Source organism: Pteronotus mesoamericanus, unplaced genomic scaffold, assembly GCF_021234165.1.
Source record: "Pteronotus mesoamericanus isolate MK-2021 breed Mesoamerican mustached bat unplaced genomic scaffold, CSHL_Meso_final scaffold_21, whole genome shotgun sequence".
Lineage (NCBI taxonomy): Eukaryota > Metazoa > Chordata > Mammalia > Chiroptera > Mormoopidae > Pteronotus > Pteronotus mesoamericanus.
In genome coordinates this window covers 3,239,163-3,261,273 of record NW_026555310.1, presented here as the reverse complement: position 1 = coordinate 3,261,273, position 22,111 = coordinate 3,239,163, and the positions used below count along the sequence as shown (strand labels likewise).

The 22,111-nt window shown below is 48.8% G+C and overlaps 1 protein-coding gene across 1 annotated transcript in view; it reads left to right on the top strand.

The window, feature by feature from the left end:
- Window positions 1–14,742, top strand: part of ACVR1B (activin A receptor type 1B) — a 35,387-nt gene extending 20,645 nt beyond the window's left edge. Inside the window, exons 5-9 of the mRNA XM_054591084.1 lie at window positions 2,781–2,948; window positions 4,001–4,157; window positions 5,574–5,698; window positions 8,902–9,032; window positions 11,633–14,742. Coding sequence (XP_054447059.1) covers window positions 2,781–2,948; window positions 4,001–4,157; window positions 5,574–5,698; window positions 8,902–9,032; window positions 11,633–11,758 — 707 coding nt within the window. The 3' untranslated portion in view covers window positions 11,759–14,742. The remainder of the gene's footprint in view (window positions 1–2,780; window positions 2,949–4,000; window positions 4,158–5,573; window positions 5,699–8,901; window positions 9,033–11,632) is intronic.
- The last annotated feature ends 7,369 nt before the right edge of the window (window positions 14,743–22,111 follow it).

The following is a 22,111-nucleotide window of genomic DNA, read 5'->3' as shown; positions in this document are numbered from 1 at the left end:
GTTGCACACACACTTTGGTAGTGGAGTTGGTGCGACAGAGCAATCACCCGCCGCCCCCAACATGCTACCTCTTGGCTTTAAGGCTCAGCTTTGGGTCTGCTTGTACCCAAGTTTCCTTATCCCCTCCTTCTCTGTCTTCTGTTTTTACTTTCATTTTTGAGCCTCTCTTATGTGGCCAGTGGCCAGGCATGTTCTCATTTTTGAGGACCTCACTCACTAGCAAAGGGACAAAGTAATGACAGGACGTGACCAAGCAACGTGCTGTTCTACTGAGCACAGCCGGGACTGAGAGGAAGGTCTGGGAGGCAACACCTGAACTTGATTGAGGTGAAGTAGCAGAAGCTGGTCAGGAAGAAAAACCGGTGGAAGGTTCACGCCAGACACGTGTGCAGAGGTGACATGTGTCTGGGAGCCTGCGGGTAACATGGGACAGCTGTGTTACGGGAAAAGACGGGGGCGAGGTCATGGAGGCCAGATTACAAGGGTCTTTTTGAGAGGATTGTAGTTTATTATGAGATAGCGGATGGCAACTGAAATTCATTAATTCAGTAACATCCATTGACCTCTGCCAGTTTCTTGGGTCATCACACAGAAGAACAGGATGCAGTCCCTGACCGTACAGCCCCAGGGAAGGGGACAGCAGACACGTGGGCAGGTAGTACACTTGAAGTCCAAGAGCACGAGGCGATGGTCCCTCTGGCAGTTGTGACATAGTTTGCTCCTGTAGCACAGTGATTTTTAGAAGTTAGTGTCTACAAAGGCTACGAAGATGCTAAGTATTTATTTTTCCTTCCTGAAACAACAGCAGGCTGCACATTCCTCACGTTGCTGTGGGGGTTTGTAGTGACCTCATCTGCCCCCAAGCTAAAGAGTCTTGGACTCAGTACACAAGGGACAAAGGGGAAGAGAGAATTTTTTATTCTTTCTGAATAAGCTGTTCCTTTTTAAAGCAACATTACCTTTTGATAAAATTTAAGTTTTACGTATATTTTAAAGGATCAAAAGATGTCTTCCCTTTTAACTTACTGGCAGTGTCCTCAAGACTTTAGGGCTGGTTGGTGCAAGCAGGGTGTGTTGGGTGGACCCCTTGTTCATAATCTGAGAGGCCAAGATTGGCGCCTTTCCAGAAGCCACTCCCTTTATTGATTTCTGGCAGCTGCGTGAGTAGGGATCTGGCTATTGAAGCCCACATAAGGGCCAGGGCAGGAGAAAAATCAGGCTCCTTCGATCTTGCCTTTTTAACACGATATATACAAGGTGGGGCAAAAGTAGGTTTACAGTTGTGAGTATGTGAAACAGTCTATTCTTGTATTATTATTTATTTATTATTGTATTATTTTCCATATGAACCACTGCAAACCTACCTTTGCCCCACCCTGTGAAGTGTGATGTTCTGGAACTAGCACCGGCCTGGAATTTAGGCCTCAATTCAATTTCCAATTTTCCTATTGATGGCAGCATAACTCAATTTTGGTTTTCCTTTTTTAAAATAGTTTTTTAATTGATTTTTTTTTTTTTTTTTAAAGAGAGAGGCATCGATTTGTTATTCTACTTATTTAGGCATTCATTGGTTGCTTCTTGTATGTGCTTTGCCCAGAGATTGAATCCACAACTTTGGTGTGTTGGACATCACTCTATAACCAAACGAGCTACCCAGCCAGGGCTTGGTTTTTCTTTTTCTCCCTCTCTCCCTCCCCCTCCTCACTACATGCATGCACATGCATGTACACACACCAGACACACCTTATATAAAAGTATGTTTTCCGCCTTCCATTGCTCTTCTGAGGATAAGATGACCTCTGAAATATTTGATGTGTGCTCATCATGCATTGAAAAGTGTTTTTGGCCTGGATTACAATAATGCATGAAGGAACTCTTTCCTTCTCTCAGAGAGAGCTCATAGCCTGGTAAGAGCAATGGACTTAGGATAGAAATGTTACAAATGAGACAGGTGCTGGGCTGGGCTGTGCTCAAAGGGCCTTTGGAGCTTGGGTGGGGGGGAGATTGAAGAGGATATGGGAGGCTAAATGGTGATAGAAGGAGACTTGGGGTGGTGAAAAGATACTACAATATAGAGATGATTTATTATAGAATTATACACCTGAAACCTATATAATTTTATTAACCGATGTCATCCCAGTAAGTTCAATTTTTTATAAAAAGGTCTTGGAGCACAGAGCAGGGTCTGTGAAGCCTCACTATTTGGCAGTGGTGGATGCAGCCAGTTGTTGCAAACATGTAGATGAGTGGGCCTCATCAGGATCAAAAGCAGTGTCGCAGATGTTACCTGTTACTCTCCTAAGCATATGCTTCCTCTTCTGGATGCCTCACACTTCAAATTCGGTGTTATAATGGAATGCTGCCCAGTGTCCTATAGCCACCTACAAGAAATAAAGGAGTAGGTATTCTTCTGTCTTTCCTGGAACCTAAAACTTGTAGACACCCGTAGATGAAACAGGCATAGAGAAGACCTTAGGACGTGTGGAGGCAAGAAGTACGAATTCAGCCCTCACTGGTGTGGTTCAGTGGATTGAGCGCTGGCCTGTGAACCAAAGAGTTGCTGGTTCAATTCCCAGTCAGGGCACATGCCTGGGTTGTGGGCCAGGTCCCCAGTAGGGGTGCTCAAGAGGCAGCCACACATTGCTGTTTCCCTCTGCTCCCTACCTTCCCCTCTCTAAAAATAAAGAAATAAAATATTTTTTAAATAGTGGAAATTCAGGAGTCTAACTGGAGTCTACATATTCCATCTTTCCTGCCTTAACCTCTGTGGTTCTCTGCAGATAATGGCACCTGGACACAGCTGTGGCTCGTCTCAGACTATCACGAGCATGGCTCCCTGTTCGATTATCTGAACCGGTACACAGTGACGATCGAGGGGATGATTAAGCTGGCCTTGTCTGCTGCCAGCGGGCTTGCACACCTGCACATGGAGATCGTGGGCACCCAAGGTGAGTGGGCCCAGCCGAGGAGCAGTGACGTTGAGTAGGCTTTAAAACCTTGTACTATCCTGATTTAGTTGCCAGAACTCCTTTTTACTGAGAAAGTTGGAGCTGGGCCTCAGGGACTCTAGTCTAATCTAAAGGAGAGAGGTTTGAACTTCACTTGAATGAAAACAAGAGGATTTCCAGAGGGTTCTTGCCACTTGTCTCCGAACTCCCTCAGGGACTGTAGTGGAGCTGTTCTTTCCATGGCCTGGCATAGTTGTTGGATGGTGTTCATTGAGTAATCATCTCAGAAGCCCACAGTGCACATGGAACTGAGAAGATAAAAAAAAAAAAACTCATGCGACAGGAGCATCAGTTCAGTAATTTCACACTTTCGTTGTTGGGGGCAGCTGACTTACAAAGACTGCTTGGTGGATTTAGACCCTCCGCTTTGCTAACCTAGGAAGGTATTCCTGGAGGGAAAGACTTGAGCATCCCTGCTTATTGACCGAAACATCAGCTCTTTGGGATATCCTGGATCTTGTTAGGGTGACAGGGTGTGTTCCCTGATGCCTGATTGACCAGGGCAATAGCACTAGCTGGCAGAAAATGAGCCATTAAAGTTTGGTCCTGTTCCTAGCCTCTGCAGTGATACTAGCAGTCCTTACTAATTGATTGGTGATTTTGGTTGATTCTAAGAGTCTAGCCAACACAGCAGTATCTCTCTGAATTCCTCAGCACTTCACTACTGAGCATATTTGTTAGGGAAGGTGAGTAGTAGTATTAATAGTAATGTTAGCTAATACGCATGCTCTTCTAAGCTCATCACTTAGCCTACATCAATGCATTTAATCCTCACAACATTCCCATGAATTAAATACTGGTGTTAGTCTTGTTTTATGGATGAGAAGACAAAGGTATTGATGGGTTAAGTCGCTTTTCCAGGGTTCCTGGGTTAGTAGGAGGAAAAGCCAGGACTTGAATCCATGCGGCCTTCCTAACATTCACTGTGTTTGCAGACTCTTATAATATTTTTACTACCTTTCTTTAAAGATCGCTGTTTTTATCTCTGCCAGGGAAGCCTGGAATTGCTCATCGAGACTTAAAGTCAAAGAACATCCTAGTGAAGAAAAACGGCATGTGTGCCATTGCAGACCTGGGCCTGGCCGTCCGTCACGATGCTGTCACTGACACCATTGACATTGCCCCAAACCAGAGGGTGGGAACCAAACGGTAGGAAGGCCCTGGGCCTCTGTCCTTGCCCTGTGCCTATAGCGAGGAGCCCGTGTGTGCCTCTCCCCACTGTGCAGGGGGAGGTGTAGAAAAAGGAGGTGTGGTCCAGGCTCTCAGATGACTGAAATTTGAACACCCACTCCTGGCACTGGAAGGCTACACAGTTATATCTAACAGATATATAAGCACCAAGAGCACAGCTCCATAGAACTGTATACATGTAGGTGTTGGTAGTATTGGGCAGGGGAAGCAGTGGAGAAGAGAATCTGGAGCAAGGATTGGGAGTGGGGTGGGCACCAGGCCTGCCTTGGGGGAGAGGGGAGTTGCTGTCCAGAGGGGTGGCTTGTGCAGAGACCCTCCAGGAGGCAGAGAGCATGTTTGCTCTGGGTTTAGAGAGCAGGTTTGGCAAGCTGGAGCAGAGGTGATCCAGAGCAGAGATTCGAGTGCCCTGACGATTACGGGCCTGCTCCCTGCTTCCTGCAGAAGTGAAGTAAGGAGTAAGGAATTATGATTGCAGATTGATTATACAAGTCGGAAATGGAACTTTTTTTTTTAAAGATTTTATTTATTTACTTTTAGAGAGAGGGGAAGGGAAGGAGAAAGAGAGGGAGAGAAACAGATATGCGAGAGATTATCAGTAGGTTGCCTCTCACATGCCCCCACCTGGGGACCTGGCCCGCAACCCAGGCATGTGCCCTGACTGGAAATCGAACTGGCAACCTCTTGGTTTGCAGGCTGGCACTCAATCCACTGAGCCACACGAGCCAGGGTAGAGCTGCCTTTTAATAGGAAGGAATCTGAATGAATTTAACTAAGTTTCTTTACTGCTTTTTCCCTTTGAGCTGAAGGAATGAATGACGCAGGCCCCAAAATGTGAGGCCTGGGATGATCCCATGATTTGAGAGAAAAAGAGAGAGAGAGAGAGAGAGAGAGAGAGAAGATTACTAATTAGCTGAGGGGGCTTTGATGGCTATCTAGAATTAATTTTCTTATACCTGTAATCAAGTAAGATGAAAAAAAAGTGCAGAATGAAATTTAAACTGGACCCATCATTGTGACTATATTTAATAAAGTTCAAGACCCCAGTAGTAACTAGATATCATGTATTATTGCCCTGTGACCCCTGATACAAGTACTTCTGCCAAGAAACCAAAACATGCTAAAAATGATGGTTGAAAAGTAGAGGTGCAAATAAGAGTAGCCTGTGATACTGACCAAACATATGCTGAAGAATTTAGATTCAAATCCAAAACACATGGGAGTTTGCAATAAAAGAATTGACTAGTTTCTCCTCCCCAAGGGGCTTTTTTGGGGTGATGCTCGCCTACTTTCAGAGGGCCCCTGAGTCAATACTTTGATCTAAGGAGAGAGGTCATCTTTTGTTAATGTGTGATCGTGTTTCCTTTGCTGTTGCAGATACATGGCCCCTGAAGTACTTGATGAAACCATTAACATGAAGCACTTTGACTCCTTTAAATGTGCTGATATCTATGCCCTAGGGCTGGTATATTGGGAGATTGCTCGAAGATGCAATTCTGGAGGTACGATCCTTTTCTGCCTTCTCTTGCTCCTGCCTCCCAGTCAAGGGTGCTGGTGTTCTGCCTCCTTTCTTTTCACAACCTGTCAGATGCCTTGTGACAGAGCCCTTCAGTCACCCTCAGAGTCCTTATCAATATGAGTGAACCTTGGAGGTAGCTGTGCTAAGGGTGTGTTTATTATTCTTTGGACCAGCTTCTAAAATAGTGTTTTACACTGTGGTAACCATTCCAAAGGCTTCTCTTTTTGGAGCATATTGTTTTTATTGGTCATTGGAGGTTGGGAAAGTCCTAGACAGAAAGAGCATGGGACTTCATGCAGGGTTCTCCTTTATACAGGAGGCGTCACGCACTGCTACACCAGCTCTCGAGCCACGTTCCTGGGAGCATGGGTTTCACTGATAAATTAATAGTGGTCATTTCTCAATTTGTAGGAGAAAGCTTACCAATGTGTAGAATTTTCTCAAAATGATTTTTTTCTTTTATTTTTTTCTTAAATCTTTGGAATTTGCAACTGCTCACTCATGTAAGAATCCAGTAAAAAGTAGTGCCCGATTTAGCAGAGAACATTTTATCATCAGGTTAGTATATCAGTATTTTACAATAACTTTCAAGTATTCTGCTATGAAGTCAAGTTCAAGAACCACTAGAGCCCTGACTGGTGTGGCTCAGTGGACTGAGCACCAACCTGTGAACTGAAAGGTGGCTGGTTCAATTCCCAGCCAGGGCACATGCCTGAGTTGCTGGCCAGTTTGGGTGGGTATGAGGGGCAGCCAGTCGATGTATCACTCACACACTGATGTTTCTCTCCTTCTCCTTTTCCCTCCCTTCACCTCTCTGTGAAAGTAAATAAATAAAATCTTTTTAAAGAATTACACTTTTAAAAAACCTTGGAATGCTATATATAATATTTTTTAAAATATTATATATAGCCCTCATCCATTTATCTCTAATGTAAGAAATTCCAAGTCAATGGAAATGAAATGAAATGAAATTAATTAAAAAGAACAGGTGCCCTGGCCAGTGTGGCTCAGTTGGTTGGAAGGTTGTCCTGTAACCGAAAGGTGGTGGGTTTGATGCCCAGTCAGGGCACATGCCTGGGTTGCAGGTTCAATCCCCCATCAGGGCTCAGCTATGTGTAACCCCCAGTCCGGACATGTATGATCCCCAGCCTAGGTGCCTATCCCCATTCCAGGTGTGTACAGGAGACAACCGGTTGATGCCTTTCTCTCGTATAAAAGTTTCCCTCCCTCCCTCTCTCTAAAAAAAATGAAAAAAATGTTCTCAGGTGAGGTTAAAAAAAGTAGAACAGGTGAGTCTTCCAGCCTAACCCCTTTCGGTATTACTCTCTTTTTCCATCTATGATATGTTGGGTGAGATGCAAGTTGTGGAGCAGGCACCCAGGTTTTATTCATAGAATTGCATAACTTAGATTCTGATCCTATGTACAGAAAACATTAAGAAAAATCTTGCTACACAAGTCTTAAATTGAGTAAGTTAACTTATCCTTCCTCATATTTTTCAGAAATTGGGGCTTAGTGTATAATAATAATGCCGGCATTCACCACTTGTTATATATAAACTCAGTTAATATGTACTGCAAACTATAAAGTGGGTACTACTGTTGCCACCACTTTGCAGATGAAGAAGGTCCCAGAGAGAGAAGGTAGTTTGCCCAAGGTCACACAGCTAATGAAATAGGATCCAGACTCTGGGAGACTGAGGCCAGAGCTTACGCTCTGAACTACCCCTTAGGTAACTACCAATTCAGGCTCTCCTGTTAGCTCAGGACAGCAGAATTTTTCCTAGAAAAAGGCTTGAGAAGGTTACATTGGATTTTTTAATTAATTTTTTTATTATGGAAAATATCAATTTGTAGTTCTAAAAGATAAAGACTTCAAAAATATAATACTCTTATTGCACTTTAAAAAACGAGCATTAATTCTTAATATCACTTAACAACAGTTGCTGGTGAGGTTTCCCCAATTTTCTCCTAATTTCCTTTTTAAACAGTTTCTTCAAAATCAGTTGAAATAATGTTCATTCACTGCAATTGATTGATGCACCTCCTAGGTCTCATATAATCTACAGGTTTCATCTCCATTTTTTTCCCCACCGTTTTTTAATTGGAGAATTCAGTCATTTGTCCTGTCAATTCTCCTGTTTGCTCCTTCATGGAGTTCGCATGTTTTACTGTTCCTGTGAATTTCCTATAATAGTTATATTTAATGACTAAAATAGTGTGTGTGTGTGTGTGTGTGTGTGTATATATATATATGTATATTTTTCCCCCAAAATCTTTCTGTTACAAGGCACATAATGCTCGTTCTTATTTTGTGGGCCTAACAGCCATCAATGATCATTGTCCAAATCCAAATTCATTAGAGGTTGAAAAATGACAATAATTTGATTCTGTCGCTCTTCAGGCATTAGCTAGATTTCTTCTTGAAAGAAACTTCCCCTAATTGCCTCTTTGGTTACCAAAATGTATAGTTTGAATAAGAAAGGCAGGAAAAATACTTGATTTCCATTTATTTACCATTTATCAAAATAATGAGTTATCTGTCATCTTACAAAGGTGACTGTGGTTTGTGGGTTTTTTTGTTGTTTAGTATCACTATGAAGTAGTGGAGGGTTTTTTTTTTTAACTGGTGGGTTTTACTTTTATTTATTTGTTCATTTTTTAATCCTCACCTGAGGGCACTTTTTCATTGCTTCTAGAGAGAGAGGAAAGGGGGCGGGGGGGAGAAACATTGATGTGAGAGAGAAACAAGAATTGGCCGCCTTCTGATACACGCCCAGACTGGGGACCACACCGGCGACTTTTCAGTCTATGGGATGGCACTCCAGCCGAGCCGCATGGGCCAGGGCTGAGCTGATGGATTTGAAATATTTGTTTCCATTGAAGTTAGTCTTGCTGTTGCATAAATGTTCTCATCTTCAGCTAGCTGGGAGCGTTTCAGGTTGGTGCCTTTTGACTTGACCTCAGTAGTCTTTGGTAGTTTCCTTGCTTTTTGGTATGAAAAAGTTGTTCCTGGCTAACCTTCTGTATGTCGTCCCACACCTGGATCAGCCAAGCTCTCCAAGGAGCCATGTTCCCTCTTAGTGGGATGTGTTGTTGGCAGACCACAGTGGGGTGGTTCTCACTGGCTTTTGAGTAATCTGTTCCTTCTGTTGGTAAGCTCGGTGGATATTTTCTTTTTTTCCAGGAGTCCATGAAGAATATCAGCTGCCATATTATGACTTAGTGCCCTCTGACCCTTCCATTGAGGAAATGCGAAAGGTTGTATGTGACCAGAAGCTGCGTCCCAACATCCCCAACTGGTGGCAGAGTTATGAGGTAGGAAGCTCCCCTACCTCCTCCTGCTTTTCCATCTGTGGGATGTCTCTGCCTCACCTGACAATGGGCCCAACCCCCAGGGCCACCCCTTGAGTGTGTCAGTTACGATATGCCACTGTGCTATTTTATACTAAGCCCTGAGGGGCCACAGTCCCTTGTCCAGGGCACTGTAGGGTCCCCTTTGGAATTGACAGCCGACAAGAAAATGACTTGGCCCCCAGGACAGAGATAAGATAGGTGATCTAAGAGAGACAGGAGCAAAAACCTAGAGGAGGCCTTTAGACCTGTCTAACTAGAAAGATGGCTCTGGAGCCACAGGGGCAAGCCCGGGCCTGTGGCCCAGTGAAGAAGAGGCCTTCGTGAAGGGGGTAGAAGAATGAGGGACAGGACTCAGCAAGTGCATGTTTGTGAGGGAGGCGGCCTAACAGCTCAGAAGAAGGGAGGAGGATGTGGAGCGTTTGAATTTGGGACAGATGGCAGATAAAGTGAGGAGGGGACATTTGGTAGAAAGAGTCGAAATGAGGACAAATTTATGTCACGGGTAACTAATAAACAGAGCTCTGGGGTCTTCGAGCCTTTGCTGGGGATGGGTCTTCCTGGCTCAGTGCGCACGCGCCTTTTTCCCTCGCAGCTCTGCTTCTCAGGAGTGCAACCACTAGAGGGCATTTTCTCGTTGATGAACAAAATTAGTTCACAGTTTAGGCGGATGCCCTCTTGTTCCATGATAGAGCAGCATTTTCCAAAACGTGCCTTGGAACCCCGGGTTGGATTTACTTCAGAGGATGAGTGTGAGGCTGGAAGAGCTGCTTTTGCTGCCCTGCCCCACTCTGTTCAGTCAGTGCTGTTCATGTGTTGGGACTGCTTAGGGGAGAGGGTCCCACTGCTAAAAGGAATTTTGGAAACAACTAGCTTAGGGCAGCAGTAAGGGAGCTTCGTGGCCTCAGTAACCAGCGGCCGCCCATAGGTGACCTTCTGTGTCACCTCCTGGCCTGACTCTGGTGGCTGCCTGTGTCGTCCAGGCAATGGCAATGCCTCTGACAAGATTGCTTTCAGGGGCCGGTCTCCTGCCGCTTCACCACCCTCCATCTCTGCCCGCGGACCGTGAGAGTGTTGTAGGGGAGGGGGGCCGGCCCTGAGTGGGTCTGCCCACGGCCAGCCAGTAGCATCTGGGTTCTTGACTTTGTGCAGGGAAGATTCACGACATGAATCCAGGTGACTTGGAGAGGATGTTTATTAAAGCTGGGGACAGTGAAACAAGGACGGGCCTAGGACAGAAGAAGCAACAGGAGAGAGACTCGGTGGGGCTGCTTTGGTTCTCTGGAAATGTTAATTGGAGAAGAAATGAGCGCAGGTGGGGCTGTGTGGACTTACTGAGATGAAAAGTCAGAGAGACAGAATGGGCCGAGGCGGGGCTGCTGTCGGCGCACTGGGAGGTCAGAGGAAAGGGAGCCCTGGAGCCAGGGTCCGGCTCAGCACGGGTCAGCTGCCTCTGCCATCGCTCCCCTGGCTGCAAGTCTTGTGGGGACCCTTAGAGTTGGAGGAGCATGTGCCTTCGGGGGAGGGAAAGTGTGGGTGTGCTCTGGGAGGGCGAGCAGGCTGCTCCTTTGTCTTGGGGATTTTACAGGCTGGGAGCTCGGGGTTTCGGCAGAATATTCATCAGCTATTCCAGGTGTGCCCTTTCACGCTCCTGGTTTCCACTGACTGGTCAGCACAGGCAGGAGGTCGTTAGTCATTGCAGCTGGTCCTGACTTTGCTGGCCTGATTTTGCTGTTTTTCTGGGCCTGGAGCCCAGAATACAACTGAGGCCTAGATGTTATTTCTAAAGAGGAAGCCTTCTGTATCTGGCTGTAAATTACTCGGCCCGTTTGTTCAGCTGTCTGCCTCAGTTTCCCTATTCCACTTGCCAAGGAGTTTTCCCAGCTTCTTTCTCTCGTGCCTCGAGGCTACAGCCAGGTGTATGCAGGGACCAAAGTGTGTCCCTGGTTTATATACTTTTTAAAAGAACAGTTAGTGTACAGTCGTGAGAATGGATTCTCAAACCTGACAAATGATTTTCAGATCACAGGCCATTGCTGGTATTTTTTTCTCTTTCTTTCTTTCTTTTTTTTTTTTTTTAAGATTTTATTTATTTATTTTTAGAGAAAGGGAGGGAGAAAAGAGGAGAGAAACATCAATATGTGGGTGCCTCTCGTGCGCTCCCAACTCTCCTGGGTCATGCAATGCAGGCATGTGCCCTGCCTAGGAATCGAACCAGTAAGTAACCCTTTGGTTCACAGGCTGGCGCTCAGTCCACTGAGCCACATCAGTGAGGGCAGTTGCTAGTATTTCTTTCAAGATTACCCAGATGATGGGGGGTGGCTGGCCATACTTGCAGAGCATGTCTCTCCTCTCCAGGCTAAAAGTTTTCTCCATTTGCCTGCACAGCCTGGCCCCTAAGGAAGGGCAACCTAAGGGGAGAGGGAAGTTTGCAAAGTGTTTCCCTAGGGTCAGAAAGGGAGAAGAGATTCTGACACACATGGCACTGAGAAATGAGGAGGATGGGGACCAGAAAGGCTTCCATCAGGAAGGGTCAAACTGATGTCCTCTGGGTCTCTGTGCAGGCGTTGCGAGTGATGGGGAAGATGATGCGAGAGTGCTGGTACGCCAACGGCGCAGCCCGCCTGACTGCTCTGCGCATAAAGAAGACCCTCTCCCAGCTCAGCGTGCAGGAAGATGTGAAGATCTAACCCTGCTTTCCTCCCCCTACATGCAACCCTGGGCAGCGAGGACTACACAGAGCTGCCATGTTGAGCGTACGATGGAGGCCTACCTCTCGTTTCTGCCCAGCCCTCTGTGGCCAGAAGCTCTGGTCCAAAAGAGGGACAGAGCCCAGGAGACCCACTCACTCCCATGTTGGGTTTGAGACACAGACACCTTTTATACTTACCTCCTAGTGGCATGGAGACTCTGAGAGCGAATGGTGTGGAGAACTCGGTGCCACAACTCGAACTGGTTGTAGTGGGAAGTCCCGCCAAACCTGGTGCATCTGGTGGATGCCAGGAGTGGTGACGGGTGGCCTGGGAGGGCCCAGGTGAACCTGAGCGTCGCCAGTGCTAAGCAGCACTGAAGGTTCCCGCCAGGGACCAACCCCAGCACACCGAGGTGGCCCAGGGGAACCAGAAGCGCAGCCCTCTCGCAGGCAGCTCCGGGCCCACGCTCCACCCTCGTGCAGATGTCTGGAGGAACTGCCAGCGGAGACGGAATCTGCCGCCTGTCTGTCCAGCTGTGTGTGCATGTGCCGAGGTGCGTCCCCTGTTGTGCCTGGTCCGTGCCATGCCCTTACATACGTGTGTGCGTGCGTGCGTGCGTGCGTGTGTGCGTGTGTGTGTGTGTGTGTCTGTAGGTGCGTACGTCCCTGCTTGAGCTTTCTGTGCATGTGCAGGTCTGGGGTGTTTGTCATGCCGTCTCTGCGTGCTGGTGCCTCTGTTCAGTAGTGAGCAGTGTCTTGTTTCCCAGTGCCCTTCCCAGGGGTCTCCCTCCCCGCCCCTCCCCCGAACTCTGAGCCACGGCAGTCCTCCTTTCCCATCTTGCATCCACACCACTCTCCTCCCCCATTTCAGACTGTGGAACCAAAGCTGGCCCAGTTGTCCACGGCAGGCGAGGCTTTCGGGTCCGTGTGTGAGGGAGGGGCGGGGTGGGCAGGGAAAGCATCCGGGCGTATGTCTCGGGTGCTGTGGTCAGCTGCACCCGTGGGAAATGAGCCAGCCCAGGGCATCGTCCTCAGCAGCATCAAGGAGGGGCCAAGGAATTTGAAGCCCAAATCTGGGGACTCAGATTGGAATGTCACATCTGTCTTTCATGTCCCAGATTCTGGAAACAGCAGTGTATATTTTTGGTGGTGGTGGGTTTAGGGTGGGGAAGGGAAGTGGGGACAAGAAGTGGGGAGGGAGTTAGGGGTGGGAGGGAGGCATCTGCATGGGTCTTTTACGGGATTATCCGATCCTGGTGGAGGGAAGATATGAGGCTCACACCCACTTCAGGGGCCCTGCTAAAGGGGAAAGCCTGAGCCGAATCGCATTTAACCTGCGTGTAGTATTTAACGACGTCTAGAAGCACGGTTGTGGGTGGTGGTTTGGTCAGCGTATCTTAGCTATATAATAACTTTGAAGCCATAACTTTTAACTGGAGTGGTTTTTTTTTGTTGTTTTTTAATTTTATTGGGAGGGTCTAGATTTTAACTTTTTTTAATATTAAGTTTTTATAAAAGGAAAACCATCTCTATGTGATGATTACCTCTCAATCTATTTGTTTTTAAAGAAATCCCTACAAAAACAACCACAAAAAAATAGTTCAATCAAACGCACATAGCTCAATCACACTGGAAATGTCTGTCCCTGTACCTGAGCCTGTTCCCACTCTGCGGGGGAGGGTCTCTGCCTGCCCTGGGGCTCAGCCTCTCCTGCGTTGTGCCCCGCCCCCAGGCCCAGGAGTGGTTTCTGGGCCAGGGCCCTAGCCTTCTGTGCATTGTCCAGCTGGTTGCACCTTCTCCCCCTCCAGGCATTTACTCTGCACTGTTGAGTGCCTGGTGGGTGCCAGGCACTGTGCTAAGTGCTGGGAATATAGCTGTGAATAAGGCTTGGGTCCTGTTTTTGGAGCACTGAAGAAGGACCTGATCCAAGTTAGTGGGCGCCTGTTTTGAGACCAGAAGTTTTCATATAGGAGTTGGTTCTGAGAGCCTTTTGAGCCTGGAATGATTGCTCTTACAGAAGACCACTGAAGAGCAAGCGTGCCCCCCGCGCCAAAGAGACTCGTGGGGGGCATGAGAGCCCAATCACTGCGAGCATTCAGAGCTCCCTTCCTGCCCCAAGGGGAGCACGTTATGGATGCAGCTTCACAGCACCCCTGCCTCCAGCCCAGCGATTCTCTGCCAAAGCTTGTGGAGGACAGGGAGAGCCCTCTCCCTGCTTACGTGTTTCCCTGATGCCCCCGGCCTTTCTATTTATTTTCCTGATGTATTGCCTCTTTCCTTGTGTTAAAGGAGATCTTCCCCTAACTATTTAGGCCAATTTACTGGCTGTTGATTAATTGCCCTTGAATACCAATTGTGTCATGGGGGACCTCCTTTCCCCACCCCGCTGATCCCTCACCTCTCCGCCCTGCAGCAGAACCTGGCGGGTTCTAAGTGGTAATGGGACTTAGACTCCTGTGCCGTCACAACCAGCCTCTAGGATCTGCCAACACTCCTCAACCCAGGGACTCCCAAGCCACTAGCCTACTCCCTCGGTGGCCCGTCTGTCCTCACCACACATGTGGTCCAGCCCTTCCACCCTTGGGGAAGACTGAGCAGGTTTTTGGGAAGCTCCCCCCCTCCCCCCCGCACCGCTCTTAACACTGAGTTAGGGGTTAGAGAGCTGGGGAGAAACTACAGCCGAAGCCGTGGTGTTTGGCCCCCTGGGGCCAACCCTGATCCTTAGGGCTACCTGCACCTCTGGATTCTGGATTCACAGACCAAGTCCAAGCCCGTTCTTTTGTCGCCGTCAAGGCCCCTGAACGGCATTCTCGGTACTTCTGTTTGTTTTTGTACATTTTATTAGAAAGGACTGTAAATTAGCCACTTAGACACTTTACCTCTTCAGTATGCAAATGTAAATAAGTTGTAATATAGGAAATCTTTTGTTTTAATATAAGAATGAGCCTGTCCAATTTCTGCTGTACATTATTAAAGTTTTATTCACAGAGCTGTTCTGGTGTCATCTGTTTGCCACCTGCGGACTGCGCCCAGCTGTAGTTGGGGGAGCTGGGCATGGCCGCATGTTCTCAGGTAGTATTTCCACCTTCCCACTTGGCTGGGGCATGGGGTCAGCACCAGGCACAGCAGGTCCCAGTGCGAGGAGGAGCTGATCTCTTCACGTCAGGCCCCCTGAGACACTTCCTCTGCGTTTTGTGGAGAGAGGAGAGCCTGGCATGTGAGGGTGCTGAAGACACCGAATGCCTTTTCTTGGGTTTTGTGTTTGTTTTATAGCATTTTTCTCTTTAGACGAACGAAGGTCTCGATCCTGCTTAGTCACAAGCCGCGGAGTGTTGAAAACAGGCTCAGTGTTTTCTTCCCCCTCCTAAACTGGCGTATAAATGTGCATCTGGGGATGCTTAGGTGGCTTTGAGGTGGGAGTCTCCAGTGGTTCCCCTGGCATTTTCAACGTGTGGGCGTCTGTGAATGTCTCTTTCTAGGCTGAGGAAACCCGGGATAAAAGTCCTAGCGTCACAAAATTTCATGTGTGTAGGTGGGACCCTAGAGGTCACCTAGTCACTCCCCCATCACTCACTTGACTCCCCACAGCATCCCTGCCACACGGTGTGGGCCACGTGGTTCCGTGCCTCCTGCTGTGGCACCTGGGAGCACAACTTCCACCTGCAGGTGTCTGCTGTGCAGAAAGCTCTTCCTTAGGCAGAACCCGGCAGCCTCCGTGTGACTGCTACCCAGAGGTGGCTCAGAGCAGCTTTTTCTCTTCCATATAAGGTCCCTGGAAATACTTGAAGGCAGCTGTCGGGTTATCATGAATTTGGCAAAGCTGAGAATTTCTTCAGTTAATATTAGCAAATACGGAAAACTTACTGTGTGCTAAGCAATGTGCCAAAATCTGCTTTATGTATGTTAATTGCTTTAATCCTAAAACAGTGTTTGAGGTGGGTGGTATTGTCCTCTCTTCATGGATTAGGAAACACGGTTAGAGTACTCAAGTAAATTGTCAAATCAAATGAACGTAGCTCACAGATGGAAAAGACCTTGGGTTTAGGATGTGTGACCACAGGCTGCAGCCCTTTAGCCTTTGCACCATCCAGCCTCTACGTTCAGTGTTCTTACCCCGTGCTAGCTGCTCTCCACTGAACCTAGCCAGAGCCCGGGGCCAGGACAGGCAGGTGACATTTCATGTAGGCATCGACTGACAGCACAGGCTGGAAGAAGGATCCCAGACTCTGCTTGACACCTGCGGGTCCCATCCCATGGCTGCATCTCGTGTCTTGGGTTGAGTAAAATCCAGCCACCTTCTCCATCCTGGATAAGGGAAGGAACTCAAGTGTAGGACATCATATGTTTACCCTGTTAAATTTTACCATCGAACCTGCCCATTGCTCCAGCCTCTCAATGTTTTAAAATTCTGTTATCCACACTTTTCCACTGTTCTCCCATCTGAGACTGTTGGGCTGGAGAAAATCGAGTAATTTACCTTTAGAAATTGGCTTTAAGTTTGTCATATATCGCCATAACCCAGATTAGCTGCTAATTGTCCTTGGACCCCGGTCATAATTCTTTGATGCACAAAGGGAACAGCAGAAGCCCAGGTAGCTTGCTGATGTGGCAAGATACGGCTTCTGCACCTCTTTGATGTACCTCTCTGTTGGAAGGAAAGGTGAAATGGCCTGTAGCTAATCTCAAGCCAGTTCAAAAGAGTCATCTTGCAGGCATGGACCTATAATTCACTAGGCTGTGGATTGCAGGGTCAGCTTCATTCTGGAAGTCAGAGTGCCAACCATTCTGGCACCTCTTCATGTGCCCTTGAAGGTTATGAACAGTATCTCACCTTTATAAGGCCCAATACAGGAGACTTGCATTCATTTGGTGTGTCACTGGGTTTTTGTTACACACATTTTAAATCTCCGTTCCCCCAGGCCATGTCTTTGGATTGCCGCAGTCTGGAAAACACGCTTGCTCAACATAGCCCAAACAAAATCAGTGGTGCAGCAGCATTCAAGGGACACTCAGGAACACGTGAGGGGCACAAAAAGAAGGTGGAAGTTTGGGATCCAGCCTGGAATGGTGTATTAAGGTTCTCCAGAGAAAGAATAAGATGGATAAATAGATATTTTAAGGAATCGACTCGTGATTGTGGGGGTTGGCAAATCTGAAATCAGGCAGACAAACTAGAAAGCAAGCAAAAAACTGATGTTGCAATCTTGTGTCCGGAGGCAGAATTCCTTTTTCTTCAAGGGACCTCAGCCTTCGAAGGCTTTCAACTGATTGATTGGGACCCATCCACATTTAGAAGGTAATCTGCTTTACGGAAACTACTGATTTAAATGCTTGTCACATCTAAAACATACCTTTACAGCAACTTCTAGATTGGTGTTTGACCAAACTGGCATCATACCCAACTGAAAGCCGGTGGGCATCCCATGATTAGACGGGATGGGATTTAAGGTATATGGCAGGTAGCCCTGAGTCTGTCTGGGAATGCTCCTTGGAAGCCACGGGTGGGAACTAATAGGGTAGGAAGGTTTAAGGACCAACTTGATAGACTAGACTCTAAATAGATTATTATTAAATAAATGTTTGTTGAGCAACCTTGGTATGTAGAGCAGTAGGCAGAATGAACCATCTGGTCCCTGCTCTTCGGGACAGAGGATTTGTACAGAGAGAACAAAAAGGCAGACTTCGGCAAGTTCCATTACAGAGCAGTACGTAATGTGTGGTGGAAGCACAGATGAGGTGCCTAAGGAAACAGAGGACTGGTCCCTCCCTTCCAGGGACGTACCTGGTGAAACAGACTAGTAAATAGGTAACGACAATGGGTTGAGGAAAGTGCGATGAGAGGGGTAGACACGGAATGCTCTGGGAGCATCAGACAGACGAGAGGTTGGGGTCAACAGAGGTGACATCTCATCTGTTTTGGAGTAGACATTGGCCTGCTGACTGAGAAGGGAAGGGGGTTTCAGTCGAAAGGAGTATGTCACCATTCAAAAACCACAAATGTTCAGCATGGCTGAAGGAAGGGAGTCCAGGGCGGGTGCAATGAAGGAGTCTGTTGGAGCTGTCACGTGCTGAGAAGTCAAGACTTCATCCTGGGGACCACCAATGCCATCATTTCCCTTGTGACAGGTGCTAATCTATCGGTAATGTTTCCTCTTGAGTCTAGACTTGGTCTCCAAATTCTTCTCAACAGTATGCTTATGTGGAATTGTCCCATAAGACCTCTTTGTCATTCCTAATGGAGGGAATAGACCCTCGCTGATGTGGCTCAGTGGATTGAATGCCAGCCTGTGAACCAAAAGGTTGCTGGTTGGATTCCCAGTGCAGGGCACATGCCTGGATTGCAGGCCTAGTCCCTGGTAGAGGGCGCGTAAGATACAACCACACACTGATGTTTCTCTCCCTCTCTCCCTCCCTTCCCCTCTCTAAAAATAAATAAAATCTTTAAAAAAAAAAAAAAGCCACGTTTTAAGCAAGGGAGTGACGTGATCCTCTACGTGTTTGGGGACAATCCCAGCGCTGACGTCAGGAGGCAACTGCAGTGGTGGTAGCGGGAACAGCTGGAAGAAAGGGGGGCCTGTTGGTAGAAGGAACAGATTTGGGGCATGAGCCAGTGCAAACAGGGAGGGAAAGAGGGGAGCTGGCCAGTTCACAATAAAGAGAAGAATCTTAGCCTGGTGCACAACGCTGTCCCCTGGAAGAGGGAACCAGGGATGAACTCCCAGAGCAGCTGTGTTTGCCAAGGGGACGCACATCTGGGGAACCTGGGGTCCTAAGAGCTGTTACTTTCTGTCCTAGCTGTACCTGTTTGGAAATGAAGCAGGGTAAAATAATGCCTACCCTCTGTCCTAGGAGCGGTACTGTAAGGAAACCGGAGGGGTAGCCCTCTCTTCCCTCTACCGGTCTACCTCATTCAAGCTGGAGACACCTTGCCACCCCCAACCCAAGAGTGAAGATGGCCCCGGCTTCTGTGTGGGACAAGACTCAAGAGGCCGCCCATATCCAACACAAATAAACTGCCACGCCTGCCTTGCCCCAACTCCCGGGTCCCCTAGAATCAGGTCCGGGCTGTAATGGATCCTCTCCCTGCAGCGAGGCTCCTCCGGTCACCATACCACACACAGACACTATTCCGTGGAAACTGTTGAGCAATAGGAGTCATTCAGAAAAACAACCACTCCCTGCCCATCAGCTGCCCACCGGCTGTCCGTGCCTCCTTCAGTGTCATGCAACTGGGGGCCCAACCCCTCATTCCTGACCAGAGAGCCAGCTGAGACCCAGGCCCTCTCCCTCCCACCTCCCCCACTTAGAAGCAGTGGCAACACCCAGAGAGGAGCGCCAGGGGCAGACCAGTCATCCCGACTAGTTCTGGGATGAAATAACTGCTAGAGCTCTGATACCGAGCAAGGCTCCATGGGGGCCTGGGCTTCAGGAGCTCACCCCCAGTGCCCCAGCGTCCAGAGTGCTTGACCAGGTCACTGGGGCAAGATCCAGCTCTCCCCCATTCCTCCATGGAGACTGTGGACTGTCAAGCGTCTGGGCAAGGGATTGTGCCAAAGAAAAGGGGGTCTTACCTTGGCCTTGTCCATCAGCCGAGGCCCTGCTGTCTCTGCCCCCAGCACAAGCCAAGCCCTCTCCTGAGAGCAGGAGCCAGGGCAGCTGGGGCAAAAGGAAGCCAAACTTGAGCTCATTCTGAAAGCCAGGGACTTGTTCTTGGGAATAAAGTACAGATTGAACGCAGATGTCTGAGGACTCAGAACGATGGGGCTTTTTCAAGGAGGATTCCCCGAGAGAGGAGAAAGGAGGGAGGTGTGTCCCAGTAGGAAGTTGCTGGTGGTGTGCAGCGTGCGCCCTCTAACCCGCCCCAACACCCCCGCAGGAGTTGTGGGGGATCCATAAACCTGCTGGGATTCCAGATGGAGTCCTGGCACCAGCCCTTCAGTCTGATTTGAAGATTTTCCATCAAGAGATGCATGACCACCAGAGGGCACCACTATCCCATGGTGTGACTAGCTGGGCTCCCTGTCCCCTCCCTGGAGAAACTGGGGCGGTCATGTGGAGGAAGCAGGCGCAGGTCTCTGAGCTGCCAGCAGCTGAATTAAACAGCCTCTGGAGTCAGGGACCTGGGACATAGGGGGTTCTAGTGACTCCTGCCACCATCTTTCCCTCCCTGGCCTCAGCTTGCCTCTTCCATTAAATGAGGGCTTGACCACATGGTAACCTTCCAGACCTCGAGGCCTTTTCCACCTCTGAAATTCCAGGATTTGGGGAAATCATGCAGCGAACCTGATAGAAACTGCATCTCCCTGGCCCACCCTTACTCTGGGGTTCTCCAGGGCTCTCTACCTGGCAGGAGGAGGAAACTTGTGTGACCTTCTCCGGTGGTGGTCTCTCACTCGGAGGCAGGGAGGCAGACCGACCTGCCCTCCGAGGGGAAGGCTCTGCCTCCACTTCAGCCTGAAGGAGGAATATCTCAACAGGGTGATCTTACACACAGGTGCTGTGTACCCACGGCATCCACTTCTCCAGGTTTCAGGTAGGGAGGTGTCCGATAGGTAGTCCTGTGGGGTAGGTAGGGTGATGGTCCTCCCCAGAAGAGGTACAGGATGCTCTTTCGTGGCTCCTTTCAGGGATAAGCACAGGAGTGCTGAGAACAGAAACTGCCATCGCCTCTCCTGCCTTTGCTCGCCTCCCCATCCCTACCCCACCCCCCGCACAGATGCCGTCTGTCGGGAGCAGGCAGCAGACGGTCCAGGGGTCCATCTGTGCTAATGCTTCACAATAGAGTCCCATGTTTCCCCACCGACACCCCCTCAGCCCCTCAGCTGATGGCCACTTGGTGGTGCCAAGGGGAGAAATGGGAGGAGGGAGAGGAAGACACTGAGGGAGTTAGTTAGCTCTTCTCTCCTGACAGCCCCCAGGCCCCCCCTGCCCCTCACCCAACAAGCATCTTGCCATCTGGACTTGTGTAATCACTGAGGGATGGAGAAGCACCCCCTCCCACCCACACCTCCTGCAGGGCGGGGGCCCCAGGGGCCTGGGGGTGCGGGGAAGAGACAGACACAGAAAGTCAAGGAGTCTAGGAAGCAAGGAGACTGAGACAGACCCGTGAATGACATAGGAGACAGTCTTTTCTGGCTGCCCCGAGTGGATGTGGCTACTTGTCCCTTTGTACTCATGCCAAGTGTCTAATGCAGCACCTGTGCAGGTACCGCTCCTACCAGACCAAGAGTCTCAGTAACTCCGGAGCCTAGCCAGGACCTGGCAGGGAGCAGGGCTAAATGTAGAGAGAACGAAGAACTGAAGAAGAGAGCATCACATAGTGTTAGATTGCAGGCCCTGGAATCAGGCTGCCTCTGTTCGAATCTCGACTCTGCCACTGAGTAGCCTAGAGCAAGTTACTTAACCCCCCTGGGCCTCAGTTTCCTCATCTGTAAGGGATGCTAATGATACCTATTTCAAAGAGTTATCAGAACCAAATAAATTAATTTGTGTTTGTAAAAGCACATACAGAACAGTAAGCACAGCACATGCCCAGTGAATGTTAGTTATAAAGGCTAACAAATTTGGGAAGATGGGAGGAGGAGGGGACAGTCAGGGACAGTGCATCCCTGCCCTCAGCCTCTGTTTAGTGGCTGATGTGGTGCTGACACCCTGTTGGGGAAATCTGCTCGACAGATGCCAGCCTGACCTTCCACTTCCTCCTCTCACTTGTTATTCAGCCACCACTGACGACAGAGACTTCAGCTGGGCCATCCCCACCTCCTCCGTGGGGATGGTCCCTAAGACTATCAGAGAGTGGCTGAGCACACCGCCCAACCCTCAGCACCTTCTCTGCTCAGGCACATCCCTGTCCCCATAAGTCAACTCCATAGTAAGGATCTCTCTGGTGGGAGCTCTGACATGAAGAGCTGAGGAGAGCCGTGGCTGGCGTGGCTCAATGGATTGAGTGCTGGAACCTGAGGGTCACCAGGTTCTCGATTCCCAGTCAGGGCACACGCCGGGGTTGCGGTCCAGGTCCCCAGTAAGGGGTGCGGGAGAGGCAACCACACATTGATGCTTCTCTCCCTCTCTTTCTCCCTCCTTTCCCCTCTCTAAAAATAAATAAATAAATAAATCTTTAAAAAAAAAAAAAAGGTCTGAGGAGAGGTTTATTCAAGAGGGACCACTCTTTCCCATCTGAGGGACAGGCCAGAATTAAGCCCACTGTTTTCTGGGTTTCCAACCCTTCTCTTTCTCCTTGACTTGGGAAGAGGAGGCAGCCTCTTTCATTTCTGCTGGGGCAACTGTGTAAAGGGGAAATCCCGGGCCCTCTCACTCCCCGGGGGCTTCTGCACAGTCCCTTTAGGGGCAT